The sequence below is a fragment of the Taudactylus pleione genome, unplaced genomic scaffold (assembly GCF_031769625.1).
Source record: "Taudactylus pleione unplaced genomic scaffold, aTauple2 ptg000114l, whole genome shotgun sequence".
Lineage (NCBI taxonomy): Eukaryota > Metazoa > Chordata > Amphibia > Anura > Myobatrachidae > Taudactylus > Taudactylus pleione.
In genome coordinates this window covers 1,943,749-1,970,630 of record NW_028284516.1, presented here as the reverse complement: position 1 = coordinate 1,970,630, position 26,882 = coordinate 1,943,749, and the positions used below count along the sequence as shown (strand labels likewise).

Below are 26,882 nucleotides of genomic sequence, written 5' to 3'. Positions count from 1 at the left end.
AACGATACTGGATCAGAACCTCTATATACCCCTGCCTGTTTCTTCTAAAACCCTTCCTATAAACCCCTAAAGATGACACTAATTTGCGTACGCAGTCATACAATAAATAAAGACTTAGACGTGGAATCTGTGGTTCCAAAGCACAAGTGATATTCAGGTAAAAGTTCAGACAGTTACACGCAATTGATCAAGACACAATTTAGGCGTAAAAGGAAATAATACAGACCCAAGTACAGTATACATACGCAGCGCTTCCGGACACGGAGATAGGCATCAGCAAGAGACCCCTAGTCATACAGCATTCAGCACGAAGACTAAAAACTAGCGTTCGGGCACACATATTTATACTCCCCCAGAATAAACAGGACAATAGGGAAGTTTCTTGCTGATGTCATTGGTTCCCAGGGGAGAAGCATATGTTACAGCACATTTAACAGGCTGGTTCAAATAGACTCTCCCTGCCTCTAACAGCTGGGGATCTTTCTAGTCACGCCCACTGTAACATCCTAACAGTTGTTCATGAAATAAAACATTTTGTTGCTTGTAGGTTCTGCGATCCATAACTTGAGTTTGCATGATGCGATCTCTCCACCGATAACCCCGGTATGCTGTAAAAAGAATACGCATCAGAACAAAACCAAACACAAATTGCTTATCATGTATAATACCTTAGTTATCAAATACCTTTATTTCTCAGTATTTAAACTAACTGAACCAACCTAAATCATACACTTTAATGCTTATTGAACCTTATGTGTGAATATGCAATGTGTGGGTATTCAGGGTTTGATATAAGGACGCTAGTTAACTTGGGGCGGATGCGTGCGCATAAAGCTAATTATACAGCGGTTTCATACTAAGTCCTATGCATTCGCTAATATGCGACTAGTTAACAGCGCGCTTGCGAGTATTTATGTGTGTATGAGAAATGATGAAAGATGCAATCGCATGGTGCTAATAGTAATATCGCCACATGTACTAAAATGTGAGTTTATCTAAAATGGCGCTTAGGCGGCCATTCGCAAAATGGCGTCTTGCGATCTCATTTCTAAAATGGAGTCTTGCGGCCAGTCGCACGATGGCGTCGCTGCGATTGAATTTTAAACTGAACTTGTCTCAGCCAATTATTCAGCTTCGACAGTCCACCCTTTGATAGCAAACAACATGCTATCACAATCTGCTATTTGAATTTAATTTAGGCTTACATTTACATATTATTTGGTGTTATTATGGGATGGCACAAGATGGTTCTTAATCCATCAAGAATGTGTCTCTGGGTGGGGACATAAAACTACTATTATACGCACACCGCGGATCTTGGAAGATCATGTGAAAGGTGTGGGAATGCACCAGTCTTATAACAGCAGTCTTGAAGGGGAATTGAGACTTTACATGCTCTGAGGTATTCTATAAATAACATTTCAATAATACATTCTATGCATGTCTAAATATAATACATCAAATGATGGTATTTCCTAGCTCAGGGTTGTAATGCAGTTCTGTATCTACCTCGGTATACATATTATCATTTCTGGCCACCATCATAGTTTCATTCTTTCGTTTCACTCTGTTTTTACATATTCCACACTTCAACACAATAGGAACACACCGGACGCATATGCCAATTATTATGATGACAATCAGTATAAGGATCAAGAATTTGACTATGCTGGCGATCACTTCCTGGACCCATTCCCCTAGACCTGAGAACCATTTCACTGGGTTCAGCCATGTCACCCATCCTTCGATCTTTTCCCCTGCTTCAACCACTGAAGCGTTATGGTTCTTACGAAATTCCCATTTTAGCTGCAGAATCTCATCCATCTTCCGGTCTATCACCTCCGTAGGGTCGCTGGTATCATTGGTGACATAGGTGCAACATTTTACTCCAAATTGGGTGGCTAACGTTACGCAATACCCTCCAGTAACAGCAGTTAAATAATTCAACACTAGCCTGTGTTGCACCAGTTCTTTCTTGTACGCTTGCAATTCTCTCCCGGTATACCTGAATGTGTCATCGTCCATCTCGGTGATATTATCTATTAATTTAGCAAGTTCCTGGATATATCTAAAATTTAATGTACCCCGAGCGATTCTGGTTGGGTCCAACGCAACCAGAACTTGAAAGCCAGTTGTCTCACTGATTAACTGAGTGGCTTTATGTATATCACCAGGTACCATCTTTCTTTTGCCTCTGTGCTCATATTGTGTGTGAAGATATGGTGACGGTGTTTTCTTATGTATTCCTAGCATTTCAACATGTGTGAGGGTCATAACTTCTGGGACTACTCTTCCCAGATAACACAAACCTTAGGAACTCGGGGAGAGCCATTTATACGCTTGTCTTCCACAGATGAAATATACATTATCAGGTAGAACATAAGGAATGGTATGCATCAGTATCATTAGGCACATTTCCCTTGCAAACAATCCTATTTCTGGTTCCTCCATCTGGTACATGCAAGTTTCTGGCTGTATTATTTTAGCACAATAACCATTTGGCACCTTACCAATAATTCTTTGGTGGAACTCAATGTATACCGATACCTAAAATGTTTCCCACCAGACTTAATGGAGCGCAGTAGATCATAGTTTATAGGCTCATTATCGGCTCTTTGTGAGAAGGTCATCGTCTGATTATTCCCGGTCACTTCCCAACTCCCAGGTTTATTGGGGTTGGTTATGTTCAGACACAAAAGTGATCTATCTACTTGGAATTGATAGAGTTTGAAATGAGGTGGTTTGGATGAGAGGAATTTTCCATCCAATGTTATCCCTTTTTGCAATTCTAAAATTTCCGTGATATTCAGCGGAAATGGCACCAACCCTACATTATGCTGTCCCTGTGGCACATGTGAACACACCCAGCAATCAGTTTGATTTAACACTTTGCCTACCATGCTATGATAATCCTCTAGAGGATACCCACCCCAGTACGGATTATATTTAGGTTGGCACCGTTGGATACAGTTCTCATCAACTAGGGACCCACAAAGCTCACAAATACAGGAATCTTCAGACGATAAACCTCCACACCTTCCCCGAGTATCCGGAATGACAGCTCTCTTAACAATAACAGTACTAAGATTGGAAAGACACTCCCCTGATTGGCATTGCACTCCTCCTGTCTCCACTCCATCAGCACTGCAATCAGCTCCCGTTTCCTCAATCGGTCCCCCATCACAGACACTGGATATCCCCGGACTAACCAGGATGGTGAACACTCTAAAAGAGAATATGAAAATGAACACAGCAGGCCCATCCATTTTAACAACAAGTCCTGCAAAATTTCTCTCAGTTCAGGTATCTCACTACGACCTTTTTAATCCTCCCGGAACAAGCTCGCGAGCGACAGGTCCACACTATCAGCCTCGTCTCTGACTTGTTTCTCCACCGGTTGATTGACCTTTTTGCAGTGAGTGGAATGGACCCAGGTATCTCTCTCGGCCACCTTCAAAGTAGTACTTGTCAGCAGCACCTGGTACGGACCTTCCAACCGATCAAACAAACTGAACGCAAGAAATTTCTGATCATTACATATTCTCCTGGTTCAACATCATGACAGTTCGTTTCAGGCATATCATTAGACAACAATTTCAGTTTCTGCTGCTGTTGCTTTAACTGCTTACTCATTGATATAAGATACTTCACAGTTACCTCGTTGTTACCCTTTAGATCTTCCTGTGGACTTATAATCAAATGAGGTTGTCTACCGAACAATATTTCAAATGGGGACAGATTCAGAGGAGGTCTAGGAGTGGTCCTTATGCTATGTAGGACCAAAGGTAACGCTTCTGGCCATCCTAGTCCAGTCTCTGCCATAATTTTACTTAATTTATTTTTAATAGTCCCGTTCATCCTCTCTACCTTGGCACTGGCTTGCGGTCGGTAGGGGGTATGAAGTCGGCTATTAATACCCATCAGCTTACACATATTTTGGAACACATCACCTGTGAAATGAGTACCCCTGTCACTCTCGATGATCTTAGGGATACCGTACCTGCATACGAATTCCTGGACTATTTTCTTGGCAGTAAACGCAGCAGTATTAGTGGCCACTGGGTAGGCCTCAACCCAGTTAGAAAATACGTCTGTGCACACTAATACATACTTAAGGTTCCTGCAGGGTGGTAATTGGATGAAATCAATTTGTATCACCTGGAAAGGTCCATCAGTCGGTGGAATGTGGGACGGTTCGGTAGGGATCGCTTTCCCTATGTTCTTTCTCAAGCAGGTCAGACAGGACATTGCCATCTTCTCTGCTTGTGAAGAAAAACCTGGTGCGCACCAGTATGCCCTCACCAACTTGCACATACCCTGTTTACCCAGATGAGTTAGACCGTGTGCTGCCTCAGCCAGGCTGGGGTAATATGCCTTGGGGGCTACTGGCTTACCATGTCCGTCCCTCCAGAGCCCAGAGGACTCTGGCCCACATCCCTTGGACTTCCAAATTGATCTTTCCTGAATTGAACACAAATTTTGCATCTCAATTAATTTCAGCAAATCAATAGTTTGGAATGACATAATTGTTTCAGTTGGAGAAAACATTTTTAACCCTGCTGCCCATTTTGCAGCTTCGTCAGCTCTGTTGTTGCCCAGTGACACCGGGTCATCCTCACATGTGTGGGCTTTGCATTTAATTACTGCCACTGCTTTGGGCAGTTGGATTGCTTCTAAAAGATGTTTTATGTGTCGGGAATGTGCAACTGGTGTGCCTGCTGCTGTCATAAAATTTCTCAGACGCCATAGAGCCCCAAAATCGTGCACCACCCCGAACGCGTACCTCGAGTCAGTGTAAATATTAGCAGATTTGCCTGCTGCCAGTTCACATGCTCTAGTCAGTGCTACTAACTCTGCCACCTGGGCTGAGTGAGGAGGACCGAGAGGTTTAGCTTCCATGATGTCTGTGTCATTTACCACAGCATAACCTGTACATAATTCACCTGTGTCTGTTTGTCTATGACTACTCCCATCCGTATAAAAAGTTACATCCACATTCTCTAAAGGTGTGTCATGTATGTCAGGTCTAGCAGTAAAGGTCTGATTCAGATATGTCATACAATCGTGCGTATCATTATGTCTGCCAAACTCACCTCCCGCCAGCAACTCCTCTCCTTCCACCCTTTTGTACATCATGTTGTACATATGGTAGGTATGTTGCTGGTTTCAGCGTACTGCAACGTTTGACAGTAATATTTGCAGGAGCGATTAGAGCTAGTTCCTATTTGGTGAACCTAGCCGAGGAGACGTGTCTGGTTTGAGCTGAGTTCAACAGAGCAGATACAGCATGGGGAGTGTAGACAATCATATCATGGCCCAATACTACGTCCTCACTTTTACTCTCCAATAAAGCGGTAGCTGCTACACTTCTCAAACAGGTGGGGAGTGATCTTGCTACCGTGTCCAATTGGGCACTGTAGTATGCTACGGGCCTACTGGCATCACCATGTTTTTGTGTAAGGACACCTGCAGCACAACCATCGGCTTCCGTACAATATAAATCAAAAGGTTTTTCATAATTGGGTATTCCCAATGCAGGAGCTTTTGTCAGGCTATCCTTAAGATTAAGAAAAGCCTGTTCTGATTCCTCTGTGTGTATGACACGATCGGGCTTTGAGGAAGAGACTAGTTCCTGTAAAGGCAAGGCCAAAATAGAAAAACCTGGGATCCACATTCGGCAATATCCACACATTCCCAAGAAGGTACGAATTTGCTGTTGATTCTGCGGCAGTGTCATGTTTTGTATGGCCTGGATTCTATCATTTGTAAGATGTCGTAACCCCTGGGTTAGGCAGTGTCCCAAATATTTTACTCTGAATTGGCACGGCTGTAACTAGTCCTTAGCCACCTTGTGTCCTGTATGCGAGAGATGAAGTAACAAAAGTTTAGTATCATTCACACATGACATAAACGAGTCAGAACATAGCAATAAATCGTCCACATATTGAATTAGAACCGATCCATTGGCAGGTTGAAAAGATTGTAAACAGTCATGCAATGCCTGGGAGAATATACTGGGGCTGTCTATGAAACCTTGGGGTAATCGTGTCCATGTATATTGCACACCTCTGTATGTGAATGCGAATAGGTACTGACAGTCAGGGTGGAGAGGCACAGAGAAGAAAGCAGAACAGAGGTCAATGACAGTGAAATGGGTTGCATTTGGTGGGATCTGCATCAGGATGACAGCTGGATTTGGCACTACAGGGAATTGGCTCTCTACTACCTTATTAACACCTCTAAGGTCTTGCACCAGCCTATAACCCCTCCCACCACTCTTCTTTACTGGAAAGATGGGACTGTTGGCTACACTAGCTGTACGAACTAAAATTCCCTGTTGCAATAATCGCTCAATTATTGGAAATACCCCTAATTCTACCTCCTGTTTTAGTGGGTACTGGGGAATTTTTGGAGCTTGCCTACCGCTTTTTAAGTTTACCATTACTGGGCTTACATTTGCCATTAATCCAGTGTCCTGTCCATCTTTAGTCCAAAGGGAATCTGGAATTTGGGACAACATTTCATCTACTTGTGATGGATTTTCTTTTAAAACTGTAGAGCGATACATTATCCTTTGAGGAGTGTCTAACATATCCCGCACCTCGTATACCATTCTCTCTGGGATATCTAAATATACACCATCAGGGGTGCAATATATAACACATCCCATTTTACATAACAAGTCTCTGCCCAGCAGGTTAGTAGGAGCCGCGGCAGCCAGGAGAAAAGAATGTCTGGTATGCAACGGCCCAATACTAACCTCTGCGGACTTTGTTAAAGGATAACGTTCCACTTTACCTGTCACACCCATTGTTGGTATTTTCTCGTTGGTCACCTGTAAATTAACGGGAGATTTCATCACTGACTTGGTCGCCCCTGTGTCTACAAGAAAAGGATATTCAGTACCAGCTACATCAACCATCAAGACCGGTTCTTCCCTAGTACTTCCCGTTAACCTGACTATCTGTAGACTACAGGTATGACCTGACCCCTAGCGTTGGCTACCATTCTCCAATAAAGCATTTACAGCTACAATTGGGGCTGGTGCCTGCTGAACATTTGCTGGCCTCTGTGCATATCCCTTATGGGGATGTCCAGGTCTTCCCTGTTGTGGGATCCATACTCTCTTTACTGTACAGTTTCTACTTAAGTGTCCTGTTTGTTTACAATTGAAACATGTCCGTGATTCAGGTGAAAGCATGTGTTGTTGTGACGTTTCAGCAGAGGGTAAAGGTGGTGGATATGGGTAAGGATAGGGAGGGTAAGGGTATTGTGGGGGATAAGAAGTTGGTGGATAGCTTAGGACCTGTGGTTGCATCGGGTTAGTGGGATAGAGTTGTGTTTGTTGTTGAGTGGGGTTAGTGAGAGCACATACTTGTTCAGACGTGAGTGTGTGTAAGTGCAAGTGTGTCTGTTGGCTGTGATGTTACCGTCATTCCTTCCAGAGCTTGTATACTGACAGCCATTAGTTTTTCGCTCTGGATCTCCCTCTTTTTTGAGATGTTTTTGTCATGTTCTATGGCAGACTCTATGAGGTTATCTATTGCAAGTCCCCTCCAGCCAGGCTGTGAGGTTTGAACCCGAGTTTTTAAATTCTCTTTTAGACCGTCCATTAGTATCGTGACTATCATTCCCCTGTGGTGAGTGCCATCTTTAATATCTTCTATCCCAGTGTACTTGGTGATAGCCTGCTGAGCCCGGTCGCAATAGTCTTCTGCTGTTTCACTCTCCTTTTGTTTGATTGTGAAGATTTTGTTCCAGTTAACTACTACTGGAAAATATATACCCAATTGAGTCACAATGCGGGAAATGTTACCTTGGTTTACTTGGTCTGTTAAGGGAACGTCACCATCCAATACACAATCCGTGATAAATTTTGTCACGTCGGTATTGCGTGTTAGACAGGCCCTTAACACCACACGCCAATCTTTATTAGTGGGCTCATGAGAACTACCCAAATTTCTCAAAAATCTTTGACGTTTGGCTAGTTCCTTTTTGGGATCGGGGAAATCATTTATGATGGAATTTAGTTCTGCTCTTGTCCATGGACAATGCATTACTACTTCCCTCGTGGGCACTACACCGTTTGCATCCGCATTTCCATTTGGAACAGTTATTGTCCGAATGGGATGCAGACCGGCAGCGTTACTACCTCTGACCTGGTTACCTGGCTGGGGGTTTAATCTGCTGCTACGTATGGTATTAACAACTTCCTCTATGGGTGCAGAGTGTGTTAACATTTCCCTTGCTGTTACCGGTGGAGAGGGCGGCACCACCCTTGATTGTGGTGATGCAGCATCTATCATTTGCATAGCATGGGAAATGGCAGACATTACAATAGGCTCATCATCCACATCATAAACATTTTCTTTATGGTTGCTTAAGAGGGGGTACAAATTGCTTGTTACATTTTTATGGGTATTTTTGGTAACTGTACTTGCACCTCCATCCACATAAGGTGGGGGAGGTGAGCGTGAACTGCTGGCAATACTCTCCACGACGCTACCTTGCCACACGTGCGCGCCAATTTGCGGCTCGCCCGTATTGCAACTTAGCGTCGCGGATGTATTTTCTGGCAATGCGCTCGCAACGCTAGTTTGCGTCGTTTGTACATTTTTAAGCCACGCATCCCCTTCATGCTGCCACAGTCTTAAACATTCAAAATACTTAACCTTTTTCTCTCGGGAGCGCACCATACTGATATATCCTGGACATTATCTAACACATTTTTGTCAAAACTACCAATTTTGGGAAACGGTCTAACACTCTTCCTCGTCATATTAAACCATAAATCACAATACCTTATTGCATAAGTACCGTACTTGGTATACATGATACGACATCCGATCGGCGCCTCAATTAGCAGCACATCATTGCCTAACATCTCTACTGTTTGCGTGGCTCCCATTCTGAGACAACTCCTACGCTTTTCAATAAAAATTTAAACTGGTGAAAGACAATCAAGATACTTTCACTTACCTGTGGACTATTTAAGTCGGCGTCGCCCACACACCTGGATAAGATTTAGTAAGGCAACTTCCACACCTATGAGCGTTTATATGTCGGCTACTCTCACGCACCTCTCTACAACAAAGACAACATGTACACCTGCTACTGTGTATAGAACGGTAAAGCTGTTTACCGAGCGGCTAGGCTAACCCTTGCACCTAGCCCTTAAGGATCATACGGTACCCTTAACTTTGTTCAACAAATATTCACTGTTACTCTCTTTTTCCTGCGCAGAAAAATACACGCTAACCCAGATATTGGTAATAGAAAAAAATGTAAACCTCAATGGCTTTGTTCAAACACGTGGCAGCACAACCGGAAGTACGTATACGCTATTGTGCGACCAGTCGCGTACACAATAATGCGACTACCACACCACCGTATAATGACTTTTTAACTGCGTACGCAAAAATGCGTTTCAGCCGCGTACTCAATACTGCGGCACCCCCCTAAACGCAAGGTTCTATCAACAGAGGAAAACAAACTTTTTCCTCTCTTGTCCCTGGATTCTAGTCAGCTTCCTTGATTCACACGGAGACGGGTAGCGATCTTTCAGCACAAAGCGGTTGCAGGCAAACCCTGCATGTGGCCACTCCACCCTTTGCTGAAAGATCGATGGCCGTATATACCGTGTGAGCAGGTAAGTGACTTCACTACGAGCCCCCAACTAACGATACTGGATCAGAACCTCTATATACCCCTGCCTGTTTCTTCTAAAACCCTTCCTATAAACCTCTAAAGATGACACTAATTTGCGTACGCAGTCATACAATAAATAAAGACTTAGACGTGGAATCTGTGGTTCCAAAGCACAAGCGATATTCAGGTAAAAGTTCAGACAGTTTCACGCAATTGATCAAGACACAATTTAGGCGTAAAAGGAAATAATACAGACCCAAGTACAGTATACATACGCAGCGCTTCCGGACACGGAGATAGGCATCAGCAAGAGACTCCTAGTCATACAGCATTCAGCACGAAGACTAAAAACTAGCGTTCGGGCACACATATTTATACCCCCCAGAATAAACAGGACAATAGGGAAGTTTCTTGCTGATGTCATTGGTTCCCAGGGGAGAAGCATATGTTACAGCACATTTAACAGGCTGGTTCAAATAGACTCTCCCTGCCTCTAACAGCTGGGGATCTTTCTAGTCACGCCCTCTGTAACATCCTAACAGTTGTTCATGAAATAAAACATTTTGTTGCTTGTAGGTTCTGCAATCCATAACTTGAGTTTGCATGATGCGAGCTGTCCACCGATAACACCGGAATGCTGTAAAAAGAATACGCATCAGAACAAAACCAAACACAACTTGCTTATCATGTATAATACCTTAGTTATCAAATACCTTTATTTCTCAGTATTTAAACTAACTGAACCAACCTAAATCATACACTTTAATGCTTATTGAACCTTATGTGTGAATATGTAATGTGTGGGTATTCAGGGTTTGATATAAAGACGCTAGTTAACTTGGGGCGGGTGCGTGCGCATAAAGCTAATTATACAGCGGTTTCATACTAAGTCCTATGCATTCGCTAATATGCGACTAGTTAACAGCGCGCTTGCGAGTATTTATGTGTGTGTGAGAAATGATGAAAGATGCAATCGCATGGTGCTAATAGTAATATCGCCACATGTACTAAAATGTGAGTTTATCTAAAATGGCGCTTAGGCGGCCATTCGCAAAATGGCGTCTTGCGATCTCATTTCTAAAATGGAGTCTTGCGGCCAGTCGCAAGATGGCGTCGCTGCAATTCAATTTTAAACTGAACTTGTCTCAGCTAATTATTCAGCTTCGACAATGCTCTCTCCCCTCAGGTAGCGGAACATGACTGTTTAAGTGCCCAGTGTTTTTGGTTTGCAGCCTGATATCCCGTCAGCTGCTGCTTCCTCTCAGGAGCCGGCATGGGCTTCCATACTTTCACAGGTAATGTGAAACCAACTAGTAAACCAGCTTGCAAACCCTAGGCCTACTCCCTGCTAGTCTTGCTACACTAGTGGATCAGGTTGCAGTATTCAACTCGCTCAGGGGACCTTACACCTCGCTGACACAGAACCGCCTTGGATTCAAACCTTTTCTTAGTCGGTTGAGGGTCTGGCGTAGGTGTTTGTTTCTCTCCAACAGATGCAAGACAAGGATCGCCTGTCCAAGTGACCACATTCCAGACTGGACACTTCTACTCCAACGTTCTGGTTTTGACACAGACTCAGATGTTTCTAAAGACCAGGAGGATAACGTCCCTGTCAATTCGGACATGGAGACCACCTCTATTCAGGGGGACTCCCAACCACAGGTAGATGTTGAAGCCCTAATCAAGGCGATGAAATATGCAGTTTCATTTAAGGACACTGACCAAACCTTTAAGTCAGAAGCCCTTGTATTTAAGCGCCAAAAGAAATCTGCAGTAGAGTTTCCTTCTTCTACTCAGAGGACCTCCTGACTAAGGCATGGGCTCACCCCGGTAAGCGCACATTTTATCCCATGCCAGCTGCTGACTGAGCTAAATGGGAGTCACCTCCTCCGGTGGATACACATGTGGCAAGGTTGGTTAGATTCTCTACCCTTTCTATCCTGAACACAGCCACTCTCAAAGATTCTACATACAGGAAGCTGGAAAAATATTTAAATCCATCTTCTGTAATGTGGGGGCGATTGTCTGTCCGGCCCTTTCATCTTCTTGGGTTGCCAAAGCCTTGAGACACTGAGTGGATTCCTTGGAGTATGGTCTTTTGTCTGAGATTCACAGGACAGAGTTGTTTTCTGTGGTCGACCATGTCAGAGAAGCCAGCACTTATCCTGGTGAGGCTACTATTGACTCTTGTCCTCGTTTCTAAGGTGTCTGCATCAGCTGAGCGAGCTTATGCGCACTTCAAAAAGGCTCTCAAAGCTTTCTTTCTCAGGTGAGGTTCTGTTTGGGCCAGACCTTGATAAGATTGTGGCTACAGTAGCGGCTTCCAAATCTGCTTTCCTTACCTCTGTGGCACTCCAGTCAAAAACCTAAAATTTTTGTTCATTTCGTCCACAAGGTAAGGCCAAGGTTCAGTCCTTAGCCAGATCTCACAGATCTTCCTCAAAGAGCTCTAAGTAGAGAGGTAAGCAGGCCTTGTCCAATTGCCATCCAGCCCCCAAGCCAGCAGCATGACTGGACTGGCCTCCACCTGGGATCTTCCAGTGTGGGGAGTCATTTTTTGCTTTTCTCCGATTCCTGGATGACAGCTATGGGCCGTATTCAGTTAAAGCGAAAAAGTATCGCCGATTGCAACTTTTCGCCTGTCTGAAAAGTATCGCCGTATTCAATTCCATCCGCTTGTCGCGTATGCGAAAATGCAATGTAATAGGCGGAAAAGATTCGCTTATGAATAGGTGGAGGAAAAAAAGTGCAAAATCGCTATTTAGGGATGCAAAGGTGGGGAAACAAAACAGTACTCTTTGGACAGTCCCCCAAAGGATAACTGCGTAAAAAAATAGAGGCACACCACAAAAAATTACTTAGAATAAGGGGGCAAAAGTGCAAAGTGGGGATACAAACTTAAAACTTGGGGAAATAGATTTTTGGGGGGTCTGCAAGTAGGGGTGATGTGTTTTTTGGATTGCAGGAGCTTGCTTCAGGTGCGTTTTTTAAAACTTTAGTGACTTTTTAAACCATGCTTGCACCCATTTTCAAGTACCCCAAATTTGACAGGACTACTTATTTTCACCAAAAACAACTGCTTAATGCTATTCTTCATCACTTTTGCAAAGACGCTAATTAGAAGATATTGACGTACCTTAAGTACCCCAAAAAGATTTATTAGGGCAAATCGGGGGCATGTACATTATTCCCCAATGTTAGTGCATCTTTTATGGGGTGTCAGGCTGATTTCCCCAATTCTGACAGTACTTTTCGCCTGTTTTGCATTCACCGGGTTGCGTTTTTTTGCGTCTTTTGGAATTTAATATGGCGAATTGGGGGGACGCGCGCTCTAAGTTTCCGCGGCTAAAATAAACGATGTAGGCGAAAAGTCCGGCATTCGAAAAAGTATCGAGGGTGCGAAACTATTTGAATACGGCCCTATATCTAACGCCTGGGTAAAAGGGGTAGTGTCCCAGGGTTACGCCCTAACCTTCAGGGAACATCCTCTGGTCCAGTTTTTCCCCACAGGTCTTCCAGTGGATCCGGAAAAGGCAGAAGTGCTACGGAACTCCAGCTCTCTTCTGACCTCCTGGGTTATTATGCCTGTTCCCCCGTCTCAGAGAGGTGTCAGAATGATCTGTCCGGTTTCTGGACCAGAAACAGGTTGTCATAAATCAGATCTATTATCAACCTGAAATCGCTGAACAGGTATCTCCATGTTCCCAGGTTCTGCATGGAATATCTGCATTCCATAATTCTAGACCTGGAACCGGGGGACACCTTTGGACAGCCAGGTTGCCTACTTAGACATTCCTATTAAGGAATGTCATCAGCGTTTTCTCAGGTTTACGGTAAGGGAGGAATATTTCCAATTTCGGGCTTTGCCTTTTGGTCTTTCAACAGCTCCTCATGTTTACTCGAAGATTATGGCAGTCATGGCAGCGTCTTTCAGACGCAGGGGGTCCACATACTATCTTATCTGGACAACCTGCGTATTCTGGCCCAATCCCCAGAGGTACTTCAGGACCATCTCCGTCTCGCTGTTGGTCTTCAAACTCATGGGTGGATCATCAATTGCAGGGAATCATCCTAACACTATGCCAGGAGATGCTTTACTTAGAAACTTTATTGAACACCTCGGTTCAGATGGTGTTCCTCCCATTTGACAAACTCCTATCCTTGCAAGCCAAAATTAGTATCCTCCCGGGGCGGCGGAGGGTGTCCATTCATGCTTGCATGCAGGTCTTGGGAACTCTAGTCTCCACATTGGAGATGGTGGAGTATACCCAGTTTCACTCACGTTCTCCGCAACTGAGATTCTGGCCAGATGGAACAAGTCTCATCTACACCTCGAGTCTCAGATGATCATTCTATCAAGAGAGGTACATCACTCCTTTAAAGTGGTAGCTCCACTGCTCTCATTTGGAAAAGGGCAGCCCTTTCTGGATTCAGGACTGGGTCCTGCTCACCACCTACGCCAGTCTTCAGGGGTGCGGGACGGTGACTTGTCATTGGACAATGTGACCGCAGTCGCCTACATAAATAATCAAGGCAGGACCTGCATTTGAAGTGCCATGAAGGGAGGTGCGACAGATTCTTCAGTGGGCAGAGCATTACCTTCTGCCTCTTGACGGCAGTATACATACCGGGAGTCCAAAGTTAGGATGCGGATTTTCCCAGCTGCCAGGACATTCTTGCACACAAGTAGGCCCTCCATTCTGATGGCCTCCTATAACAACCACAAGCAACCGAAGTACTGCTCACGGACAAAGGATCTGGGAGCTCTTCTGGTGGATGCTCTTGCTGTCAGGTGGTTTTCTCTCGCATATATCTTTCTTTCAATTTCCATAATTTTGCGGGTTCTCCGTAAATTGGGCAGCACTTTGGTTCATATTGTTCCGTATTGGCTGCGCAGGGCTTGGTACGCCAACCTCCCATGGTCTGGCCATCAACACTCCTTGGCACCTCCCACTCTGATTTGAGATTCTGTCCTAGGGTTCGTGCTTCCACCCAGATCTGACCTGGCTAGCTTTTGACTGGGTGGCTCTTGAGACATTGATCCTAAGGGCCAAGAGTTTCTCAACCACAGTCATTAAAACCCTGCTTAATACCAGAAAACCTTCTTCAGCTCGCAGCTATTATAGAGTTTGGAAGACTTACTTTGAATGGCGTTTGTCTCGGGGCTCTTTCCGCCTGTCGAGGATCATATCCTTCTTACAAGCAGGATTTGATTTTGGCCTTCGTTCTTCATCAATCAAAGTACAGGTTTCGCGTCTTTTGGTCCTTTTTCAACATAAGGTGGCATTCTTTCCGGATGTGCAAACCTTTATTCATGGTGTGCTACATCTCCAGCCTCCATTTGTTTAGCCTGTGGGACTTGTTCTTGGTGCTTCGGGCCCTCCAGAGCCCCCCTTTTGATCCCTTGGGTACGGTGGATCTTTGTTGGCTTACACGGAAGACTGTTTTCCTTTTAGCAGTTGTGTCTGCCTTTTTGAATTTCAGATTTCAGTGCTTTGTCCTGCCACTCCCCCATCCTGATTATCCATCATGAACGGGCAGTCTTTCGCACAATGCTTGGTTATCTTCCAAAGGTCGTTTCCTGGTTTCACATCAAGCAAGAAATTGTGGCTCCTGCTTTTAGCCTACCTGATTCTTCTACGGAGTAGGCCTAATTAGATATAGTGGGGGCCTTCTGTATTTATGTCAACAGGACGATGAATTTGTGTTCTGAATCCCTCTTTGTATTATATGACTGTAACTTAGCAGGGCTGGCCAGCTATCAAACAGACTATCTTGTTTCCTTTGTTTGACTATATACGCCAGGCCTACACTTCAGCGGATATTCCTGCCCCGACTTCTGTATGGGCTCATTCCACTAGGGCTATCAGTACTTCTTGGGCAGCGCGGCGTGTGGTGCCTCTGTGGAACAATCTTGTAAGATTGCCATGTGGTCTTCTGCCCATACATTCATTTAGTTCTCTGCTTTTAATACCTTCGCCGATGCAGTTTCGGGCCGAGGGTTCTTAGTGCAGCACAGGAGCGTCCCTTCCCCCCCCCCCCCCTTCCTTCTCCTTAAGGGTACAGTTTTGGGACATCCCAACATAATCCCTGTCTCCCCCATGGAGGAAAGAGAATAGGGATTTTTGTCCTTAAAATGTAAAATCCTTTACTCTGCCTCCATGGGGGCTCGCAGGGCGCCCTCCCTGACGCACCTGGCTTGCTGGGTTTTCCTATATAGTTACCTGCTCCTCTTCTTGCCTCTGTTGTGTATTACTCTTCCTTTATTTCTTTGTCTTGTTAACTTAACTGGTCCTCCTAGTTCTGTAGGAGAGGTATAGGGGAGAGTGAGCCTGTGTTGCTGGGAAAAAGAAGTTAAGTTTGGTGGTCAGACTCTAGCCCACCATACCCAGCCTGATCCCTGTGTCCCACAAGGACGTCCAAAAAAAATATTTTACAGGTAAGGACAAAAATCGCCTTTTACCTATGTTTTAGCGAAGTGTATGTGTGTGTGTGTGTGTATGTGTGTGTGTGTATGTATGTATATATATATATATATATATATATATATATAAAATAAATAAATATGATAGTCACATAATAAGACGAAAAACGTTTAGTTGGTCAGCACAGCCAATCTATTTGTCCTATATAAAGCGTCAACTTATTTGCAGCACTGTACTACTAATGGATGATACACCAAGCAAATTACATACACCTTTTTAGGAGAAATTAACGCTATCCTTGACCAAAACTACAACTCCAGTCCTCATGAAACCCCAGCAGTGCATGTTTTACAGGTTTCCTCACTATCACAATTGAAATAATTAGCTCCACCTGTGGATCTTTTAAAATGTGTTAAAGTAATGAGTACACCTGTGCACCAAACAGGAGATCAGTAAAACATGCACTGGAGCTGGGAAACACTGGTCTAAAGCTGGCCACACATTTAAAGATTATCTGTCCAACCATCCAACTAGTTGATTGGTTGGAATGAAAATCTGGTAAGGTATGAAAGCAAATGACAATCAGCAATTTGCTCACGAATGCCGGGAAATAGACCAAAACTGTTTGAACAAATTGTTTAGATCAAACATTTAACAAATTTGTCTGAATGTCCATTTTCATCTGTTTTCTGGCATTTACAAGCAAATTGCTGATCTTCATTTACTCCCATACATTACCAGATTTTCATTCCAACCAATCAACTAGTTGGCTGGTTGGATGAAAGTTGGTCTAGTGTGTGGCCAGCTTAAGAGGTGTGGGAGCAATTGATACATAAGATAGCTGAATAACAATTTTAGCTGCTGTTGGTGAAAAATTGCCTGTGGATACTGCAAGGCAGGTGCCTTATCAGCCACCAATACTGAAGCAGCCATAGGCAAATGGCATCTTTGTACGGGTATGGACAGTGTAGTGCCATTGTAATGAGGAGAGGTGGTGGATGGGTAAAAGCTGAATCAGTCATTGCAGAAACCTTAGGATCGTCAGAGGCTGCGACTATGATTCTCCTTTACAGTTTACATCAACCAAAGCTCCTTCCTTTCCACACTTGTGGTTATATGGCAGCTAGGGGGGGTAGCAGTGTGCCTGGTATATTTTGATGTTGTCATGATCACTAATGGACACAAAGCCAGACAGCTGACCCCCCCCCCATGTTGACAGAAGCTGCAGCCATCCAGGAGACTGTAGATATCGCCAAAGGTGGCAATAAAGGTTCATATTACTGAATTTTGCAGAGATGTTTCCAGTAGAACGTCAAAACACAGTGTGATGTGACTCATTGGCACCAAATTGTACTTGCTCACTAAAATCTTATTAACGATACGAAACATTTGTATAGTATACTCTTCCATATTGCTATATGCTTGTAGTTCTTGTGTACATATGTTGATCACCATGAATGCTCAGCTACTGTAACAAGGTACCCTATTTACCGTGTAATTCTGCAGTGGGATGCTTACCGCTCTCTTAACAGAGATTCGGATATCAATTGTTGCATATATTTGCAAATACATGGCTAAGCACCGGACCACGTCAAGGCTTCTCTGTACCGGCGTCCCTAACGCTATATGATAGCACCCACTTTGGGTCTAAATAATTGCATACAGCTGTGCCACATGATACCAGCACATACATAGATAAATTTTAAGTTGAGAGCCAACTCACCTGAAGGTACCTCAGAGACCTCCAAATAGCACTACAGGAACCAGAACACCCTCCCAATGCTGGTCCCATCCATGCTCCCGAGAACAGCATTAAAAAATAGTGGTTGCTCATGATGAACTTAATAGTTTTTCACAGGTGCTTGTAAAGGGAGGGGCTTACTCTAGGATAGAAAAAGAAATTCCCTCCAGTACACTGCAAAAAAATAAAATAAAAACAGCAAAAAGATTTGAATACTACAGTACATGATAAAGCAGCTCTGAGTAAAAGCACTTATGAATAGATGGGTGTGTATTGCTGTTCCAAAATGAAGGCAGCTAAAGTCATTCAAATGATACTTAAAGAAGTTATTTTCTCCACAATTTTTTTTTTTATTCTTTAAATTGTGTATTACTTGTGCAGTATTGGGGTATTACCTTACAGATGTTGCTTAATATGTTTTTAGTAAGCAGGCATTCACAATGCGATCAAAATGTGCTCTTCAGAACTTCTTTATTCCAAAGCAGAATTTTATCCACCCATATGTTTGTACTCTGTACAGGAAGTCGCAATAATTGCTAAAAATCATGTAAAGGTTTCCTGCGTAGTGTGACATTTTTATTATTTGAGGCTAATTGATCTAGAACTGTGGTCTTGGCCTTGTTCAGTGTTTGGAAGGCTCTGGAAGAGCTGCTTTATCAGGTGTAATTCAGTGTTGTTGTCAAAGCATTGAACCATTCAAAATATGTATGTATCTGTTTTATTTGTAGTTTCAATGGACAAGTCTTGAGTCAAGCATTACTAAAATGGTCATTAACGCAACCCACGCACGTCACGCCAGGGTATAGATTCTCCTGTAGTCAAAACTTTGAAGATTGATTGCCGCTTTACCTTTTACATTTCAGAATTAAAATGATTGCTTAATAAATACCTAGGGTTAGTATAAATTGCAAATGGTGACATGGAATCTGCTTAATCCTTAAACCCCATGTCATATTACTTAAAGGGTAACCAATGCAATTAGAGGAAGTGTTTTTGTTTTTTTTCTTTGTTTGTTTTTTAATCTTCATTATTGTTGTATTCCCAGCAATCTGCAGGTAATCCGTACAAACCAAAAGAGGAAGATGATGTCTATGAGGAGGAGGATGAGTCAACCGAGGAAGATAACTAACATTGTGTTATTTTAACCAGACCACATGGTACATACCTGACCTTCCAGGGTGTGGATGGATTTATACAACAAAGTGCAGTGTAATGTGTATGGTCTTATCATGCATCTGTCTGCAACATAAACAAGCACTTTGGATAACTTTTTGATGTAATCCTTAATTCAGTCACCTAGCACTGATTTTATATGGCTCTGTGATATTTGAGTACTGGCTTGCATACTCGGAGGACTGGTGAACCAGTTGGTACTTATTTACCTAATCTACTATGTAGGCTGTCACTAAAGCCTTGGAGATGCTGAGGGGATGAGCTCTGCAGATGGTTCATAGTACACCAGAGCACTGCATTCTGGGAAGGCTCGGTGTGCTGCCGACCATTGTTTGACGTCTTAATCTTATTGTGACCAGATCTGCAAAGGGTTCTGGGATTGAATTTGGAGCATGTGTACAGTTGTATTGGAGCAAGTGACAATTCGAGCTGTATTTGTACAGTGCCTTTTTGCTTACTTTGTGTCCTGCAAAACACATTCTACTATCTAGTCAAAGTAATAGTAAATCAGACACCTCATTTTCATATTTTGGCTACACTGCTAAACTGATAAAGGACTGATTATTTTTATTAAACTGGTGCCTTAAAATATGTGATCTCAGCAGTGCAGTGAATGCTACAATTCTTTAGGTAAAAACCTAAGTATTATCAGTATACATTTTAATCTCTCTCTTGCCAAAACTACAGAACTTTGAAAGTTGTTACTTACTGAAGACTTGAACATATGTACTTTTGCTCAATGGCAAAACCATTGAATATCTCCCGGCGGGTGCCCAAAAACAATTGAATGCCCCCCCCCATAAGTATTATAAAATATTTTAATTTTGTTTTAACCAGAAAGTGATGGATTATAACCAGGGATTTAACATTCTTCTAAAATTAATTTCAACGGTACTTTTAAAATTGGTTGATATGCTGTTTTATGCCACACGTAAATTTAATGAGGCCGACATTCTTATCCACTCTACTTTGGCAACCATTGTATTTCATATTCTGGTATGTATTTCATATGTGATGTATATTGTTTCTATGGATGTGTATTATACCTGGAAATCAAACTAATAATAAAATATTTGCTATGACTTGCAATAGATTAACGAGATACATTGACTGCAGTATATTAAGTATAAAGATTGTGGTGTTTACTATAACCTATTTAAAACGTTTCCTATAAATATTGTTATGAATGTTAAGTAACTGACAAGGCAGCAAAAGGCGTCGCAATGCCAGTATCTTTGTTGTGTGAATTAAGTCAAATTCAGTCTTCACAGCTACTCTGACATCTGGCATTAAGGAGCAAATTGCTGATCATCATTTATTCCCAAATGTTACCAGATTTTCATTCCAGACAATCAACTAGTTGGCTGGTTGGACAGATAATCTTTAGATGTGTGGCCAGCTTTAAGGTACATGTAAGACTATATTCTGCTCTAAAATGGCATATTGGTAAATACTGTATGCTCAAAGTGACGCCTACTATTCTGTGTAATAATTTTCTGACCGCACAGGCTCTGGTTGTACCATAAGTAATTAAACTTCAGAGTCTTGGTGGCCAGAACTAGTAGCTAAATTAGACATTTGACTGTAAGCAGCAGAATCATAATTTCTAGTAAATTAAAGAAAAATATGGAACAGACATTCGTAGTTTTGGGGATCTGTGATTACAGATCTGTCGGTCAGCTGCTTGCAAAGCAGTATCCATTAAAAGGGCTGGCGGGCAGGAAGGGCTGGCTGAGTCTGGTGGGGTGGACAGGCAAAGTGGCATGCATGACCTGTGATGTCACGCCGCCACGTTTAGGCAGGTCACGGCCCGGGCGTGCCTTAGCCTCCCAAAGGAGCTCAGTGGCAGGGTTGCCCGGTCCTCAGTTCTTTAATGTGACCGGTGGCTCTCGCGCCGAGGCACACTTCAAATTCATCAGATTGTCCCCTAGATGGATTCAGAGAAAAGTATTTAACGGCAAATACAAAAATCCCATTTTCATCCAATTTGGGATACAGTGCTTACCATGGGATGTTCAAAAGCCACCCCGAGGGCATAGTACACTCCGGCAACTCGAGCACAGAAACCTTCTGGCCAAAACCTGCATCCATGGAACGAGTTCCAGTTTGCCATCGGCACAGCTGCTCCCAAAAAAATAAAATAAGCACCTCTTGCATAGAGTGAGCCTAATAGAAGTTGAAAATAATGTAATCCATAAAAGAGCAGCAGCACTCCCTCAACCAAGGAACACACGGACGCCAGATACCAAAGGACTACCCACATTATGTATAAATGAAGTATGAATAAAGGGACATCCACAAATCTCTCACTACTAGCAAAAAAACACTCACAAACCTGAGAAACACAAGAACTAGACTGCTGAAAAACCCACTAAGATGAGGTGCTTAATACCACCGTAGAAAAAAAATGTGTTAGAGAGCCCAGAAAAGCCCCATCCGTGGAGCAAATTACCAAACCATCAGCCACCACACAGAATGCCAAAGCAATTAGTGCATTCCAATTACTAAAGAAGCTCTGAAAGGTGCCAACAAATCCGAGAAGCTAGATTCCAACATAGGTTCAGCATCCGCGCACCTATCCACAAATGCAATGGCAAAGCAAACAGCCTGAACATGTCTGGACTACAGCCTCAAGAACAATGAGCCAAACACAAAATGGGCAGCAAGCAGACCACTGATGAGCTCAATCAAAGGAAACGGAGAACAGAACAAGACAGGGGTCACAATACGCACCGTGAGAATGAAACCTAAGGGAGTCCTCAAAAAACACTACACACCTCCAGTCATTGAAATTTAACCTAGGGTGACTTGGAACCAGACCTCGTACAGCATAGGGCTCATATTGGACAAAGCTATTCAATCTTAGGGTATGGAGACACATTTTAGAGTACACAAGACGCCCACTCCAGAAACACTCATTTGGATCAGTCTCTGTACTAGGGCAACTAAGAAAGTTGCAGAAACAATAATGGACTAACACTAGCAGGCCTGCCAGACCACATTGTGGGTCCCGGAATAAAGCAGACACAACGAGCCCACATGGATAATCAACTCCAGAAAACAAAGGCTAGCGCCAAACCAGTCTTAACAGCTAGCAGCCCAGAGACTGAACTAGGAGAGGGAATACTAGGACAGCGACCATCCCTGTAGCTGAAGAAAAACCCCAGAAAACCAATAACTGTAAGCAGAATGGGGCCTACAGGGCTGGTCACATAATGATGGGGTCCCTTGGAACACAAAATAATGAGCAGAGGAACAGTAAAGTAGGTTAGTCCCCAAAGAACCGTGTAGTAAAACACCTGCACAGTCCTTAGATTCCTGAAGCAACAAAAGTGACAGACATGCAGCAGATCGCAAATCAGATCTACTATGCATGGGGTAAGACTATAACTGCGGGGAACCGCCACTGAGGAGTTAAGACCACCGCAGGTATTACTGTACAGAAACCTGGCCTAGCCCTCCCCCCAAGGAGGAAATAGCGAAGCGCCAGTAGCCTAGGAAAAATGGTCCCCTAAGGACAATAATTGCAAACAAACCAGGATACAACACAAAAAGGATTTGGACATGGCTCAAACCAGTTCACAGTACTATAGGCTACTGTGAAAATGAGCCAGCAGCAACCCTAGTGCTGGGCTCGGCTCCAGAAACTGGCAGGGTGCTGTAAGCCTTGAGACACTTCTCAGGGGCACATAAAAGCCAAAGGCAGAAATGCACCTGTAACTAAAGTCCAGACCAGGGCAAGGCCTCCACCCCCTGCTCCAAGACAGAGACAGCAGGTGGAGTATAAACCTCCTGAAGCAGGAAAAACACCTTTCAGAAATAATGCAGTCCAAACCTCAGGGGCAGCACCTGTACCCAGAGACCTGTTACCCCCGGTCCCTCCACGTAGAATACTCGCGTCACACCCAGGTAGGTCCGAAGAAAAATAAGGCCCCGTTATGCTAGCCACTTATCATTGTTTATCTTTCCAACCAGCCAGCTAGTAGACTGGTTAAAACAAAAATCTGGTAGTGTATTGGAGAAAATTACAATTGACCATTTCCTCACAAAACCGAAAAGCGGTCATTAAGCCAAATTGGTTAAATCAAACTGATTTAACCAACTTGTCTGACGATTTTCGTCTGTTTTCCAGTGTTTAGAAGCAGATAGATCATTGTCATTTGCTCCCGTACATTACTAGATTTTCTTTCCAACCAGTCAACTAATTGGATGGTTGCACAGATAAGGTGTATGGCCGGGCTGGGCTTGGGAGCTGAGGGAGAACGATGCGGCGCCATTGATCTCCGATGCCGGGGCTCTACATACCATTCTTCCCCCACTTCCATGCCCGGGACGCTGCGATGCACTTGGAGACTAAATACCGTGTCTCCGGTCCCGTTACTCCATCGCAAGCCAGAAGCCTTCCTCTTTGCAGCCTGCTTCTCTGTCCCCTGCGGCCGGATCACCCACCCAGGAGCGCGGGTCCGCTGCCCACCGGGCTGAGCAGCCGGACCGCACCAGGAGAGCCAGCACCACGGCACCTCCGTTCCCTTGCGGTTCCTATCGTCTGAGAGAGGCCATAAAAGGAGGAAGACACCGCCATCTTCATTCACTGAGTGCATTGCCAGTATACCACCAGTGGAGCCTCAGTGTCCATGACATATTGCTGTGAGTAACTGAATCTGCTACCTCTGCCCTATTATTTTCTTTTGTTTATTTTCCTTTTTTTCTGAGCCCCTGGAAGTTTTTCTACCTGTCTACCTATCCCTGGTTACCAATGTCTGCATCTCTGAGTTGATTATGTCTGAGAAAGATCCCTCACCTTCCACCAACTGTATTCTCTACACTTATGTATACCATACTTCTACAATACCAGAATATCTAGAGGATTATACCCTAAAGAACTTTTTTTTTTTTTTTTTTTAATATCCCTATTATCTACTGCTGTTCTGCAATCCATTCCTTATCCTCTGCTGCCATCTCGGGGGTATGAAAAAAATTGTTAAATCCTCTACCCCTGCTTATACTCCATGTACATGTGGAAGGTAAAAAGGAGACATTACCTTAACAACTGACCCTCCTGATCTGACTCCAATGTTGGCTAAATCAGCCTACACATGAATCTACCATGGATTCAAACAACCGCACACCAAGATGTAGTCCTTGCAATAAAAGATACCATAACTCCTATAATGGAGACGCTAGCGAATAAGTTTGCTGCCGCACTCAAAGACCTAAAAGCACAATTAGATTCCACAGACTTACAAGTTGTTGTTACGAATCAAATAATGAAGAACATGAGCAGGCCCTTTTTGACTTAAAGCAGCAATTGGATCAGGAACAGAAAGATATCCAACAACTTTTGAATAAAGTAGACGATCTGGAAAATCATTCAAGACGAAACAGTCTTAGAATTGTTAGCTTCCCAGAACAGCTTAAAGGCCCAGACCTCTATCAATTCTTACACAAGGATTTTCTACAACTCTGGACCTCTCCTGAAATTCCTGATTTTGCAATAGAAAGGGAGCACAGACTGGGCCCTTTTCGGGATGCCAAACGTCCACGTACTGTCATATTCTGATACCTCAATTTTGCTCATAAATAAGCAATATGGACTGCAGCACATACAAAAAGGAACCGTTGTATGGCAGAATAACAGTTTCCTGATGTTTCAAGATTATTCGGCAGAAGTCTCACATGCCTGGAAAGAGATGTCGCCTGCGTGTGCCAAATTAATAAAAACACAGAAGAAGTTTGCCCTTCTATATCCAGCGAGGCTTTGCCTTTTTCAAGATTCTGGTTACAAGGACTTCACATCATTCGCAGATGCAATGGCTTTTTTGGAAGAAGAAGAAACTGAATCCTCAGCATCATCTTCTGATCGTCCTCTGTATTTCTTATGTTCTGATATCTGTGTTGTATTTAGGACTAGTTCAACGATTATAGTCCTCAGTTAATTCGTATGGTTAACTCAAATTTTTCATTCTATTTCCAGGCTTGATGTTTACAGTGTCTTTTATTGCTTGATATTATCTACCTTTAAGGGACTGTTATTCCTTCAACTACTTTAAAAGTATGGTATTTTCCTTCTATTCATAATTACCGAGTCCTGGAATGTTCAGTTATTGTGTCATTACATTCATTCTTATAAGGTGGGGATTACTCCTCAGTATTTACCTATAATGAATAACTTGGTTTATTGGTTTTATATCCTGATAGTTCTCAATGATTTGTTTACTATCTAGAGATCCCTCTTCCAGTTTTCTCGTTGTTTTTCCCCTATAAGACTGCCATATAAGGAAACCATTTACTTTTTTATGCCTTCATTTTGTTATTTTTCAGAAATGTGTAATTTAGGGGCACATTTTTTGACGGAATTGTATTTTGATTCTTGACCTGATTTGGATCCGACTCTTGTGGTAATCCCATTTTACTATTTACGTTATACATGATTTCAAATTCTGCTCCTGGAACGTCCAGGGCATTAATACTCTGGCTACACGCTGTAAAATCCATCTCGTATCTTAATTTACAAAAAGCTGACATCTCCTTTTTACAAGAGACGCACTTAACAGCTCCGGAACGCGAGAAACTTTCTATGTTAGGGCAGAAAATTGTGGTTTATGCTTCGTATAACTCAAAATCACGTGGCGTAGCCATTTTAATGAAAAGGAATTTACCCTTTTCTATTATACACCAGCAGTCTGATCCAAACGGTCGTTAAGTTCTCCTTGTGGTAAAAATATTTGACACATCTTATACACTCTGCAATGTTTATGCCCCTGCCGTCTATGAGAAAACGTGTTTTTTTTTTTTTGTTGTTTTTTTGTTTTATCTCTTACTAATCTATTATGTCCTTACTTAGACTCCAATTTGATTTTGGGTGGGGATTTGAACCTTTATTGTTTCCCAATGTATGGACCGCCAGTCCACAGTTGTTACTCCCATTAGACCTCGACGAGTAGGTATTCAGTATCTTCTTGGATATCTTCCCTTGGTAGATATTTAGCGTCTCCACCACCCAATAGATAAAGAGTACACTTTCTATTCTGCTCCCCATTCTACATTTTCTAGAATTGATTATTTTTTGCCATCTTCTATTCCAGCTTCTAAAATATTTGGTATAGAGATGTTGGGACTGACCGATAATGATTGACGGATCATGCTCTTATTTGGATTTTGTTAGACACCACCGTCCCCTCTGGCAACAGCAGGTTATGGCATTTTCCCTCTTATTTGACTTCCTCTGATAAGTTTCAGGATATTTTACAATCTGCCTGGAATGAATACCAATTTGCTAATTCTTAACATCAACAAGATCCAGCTCTTTATTGGCAAACTGCAGAGGCAGTTTTGAGAGGTTAAGATCCTATCATTTATGTCTCCTCACAAAAGATACCAATCCGAGATGTTACGGTCTGCCCAGACCGACTTAACTCATGCTTTTGAACTTCTACGCCGTTCTCTATCCACTCCTCCATAGAACAGAATTTAAGGAATGCAAATTAGCCTTTGATAGCCTGATTCAACAGATTGGTGATAAAAGAATCCATAATAATAGATACCAATTTCACATACACAGTAATAAAAATAGTAAACTTATTTCTAACCTACTACAAGGTGATAGGTCTAGTTCAGCTATTTTATCTTTGACTGATATAGGCACACCCTGTACTTTAGGGCCTGCAACATTAGATGTCCTTCACTCTTTCTACTCTAAACTATACTCCCAAGATTCTGTTAATTGGAATAATAAGCGCATTTTCTGGGATGCCATAACACTTCCACGGTTAATTGAATATCAAATTTCCTCACTAATTCACCCTGTCACTGAATTTAAAGGTTCTTTCAGCTATCAATGGACTTAAACCCGGAAAATCACCAGGTCCTGACGGATACACAGGAGAATTCTATAA

At 43.0% G+C, this 26,882-nt stretch overlaps 1 protein-coding gene across 1 annotated transcript in view; it reads left to right on the top strand.

The window, feature by feature from the left end:
• CIBAR1 (CBY1 interacting BAR domain containing 1) overlaps positions 1–20,087 on the top strand; it is a 70,609-nt gene extending 50,522 nt beyond the window's left edge. The window contains exon 9 of the mRNA XM_088471384.1: positions 18,860–20,087. Coding sequence (XP_088327510.1) covers positions 18,860–18,943 — 84 coding nt within the window. The 3' untranslated portion in view covers positions 18,944–20,087. The remainder of the gene's footprint in view (positions 1–18,859) is intronic.
• Positions 20,088–26,882: the final 6,795 nt, after the last annotated feature.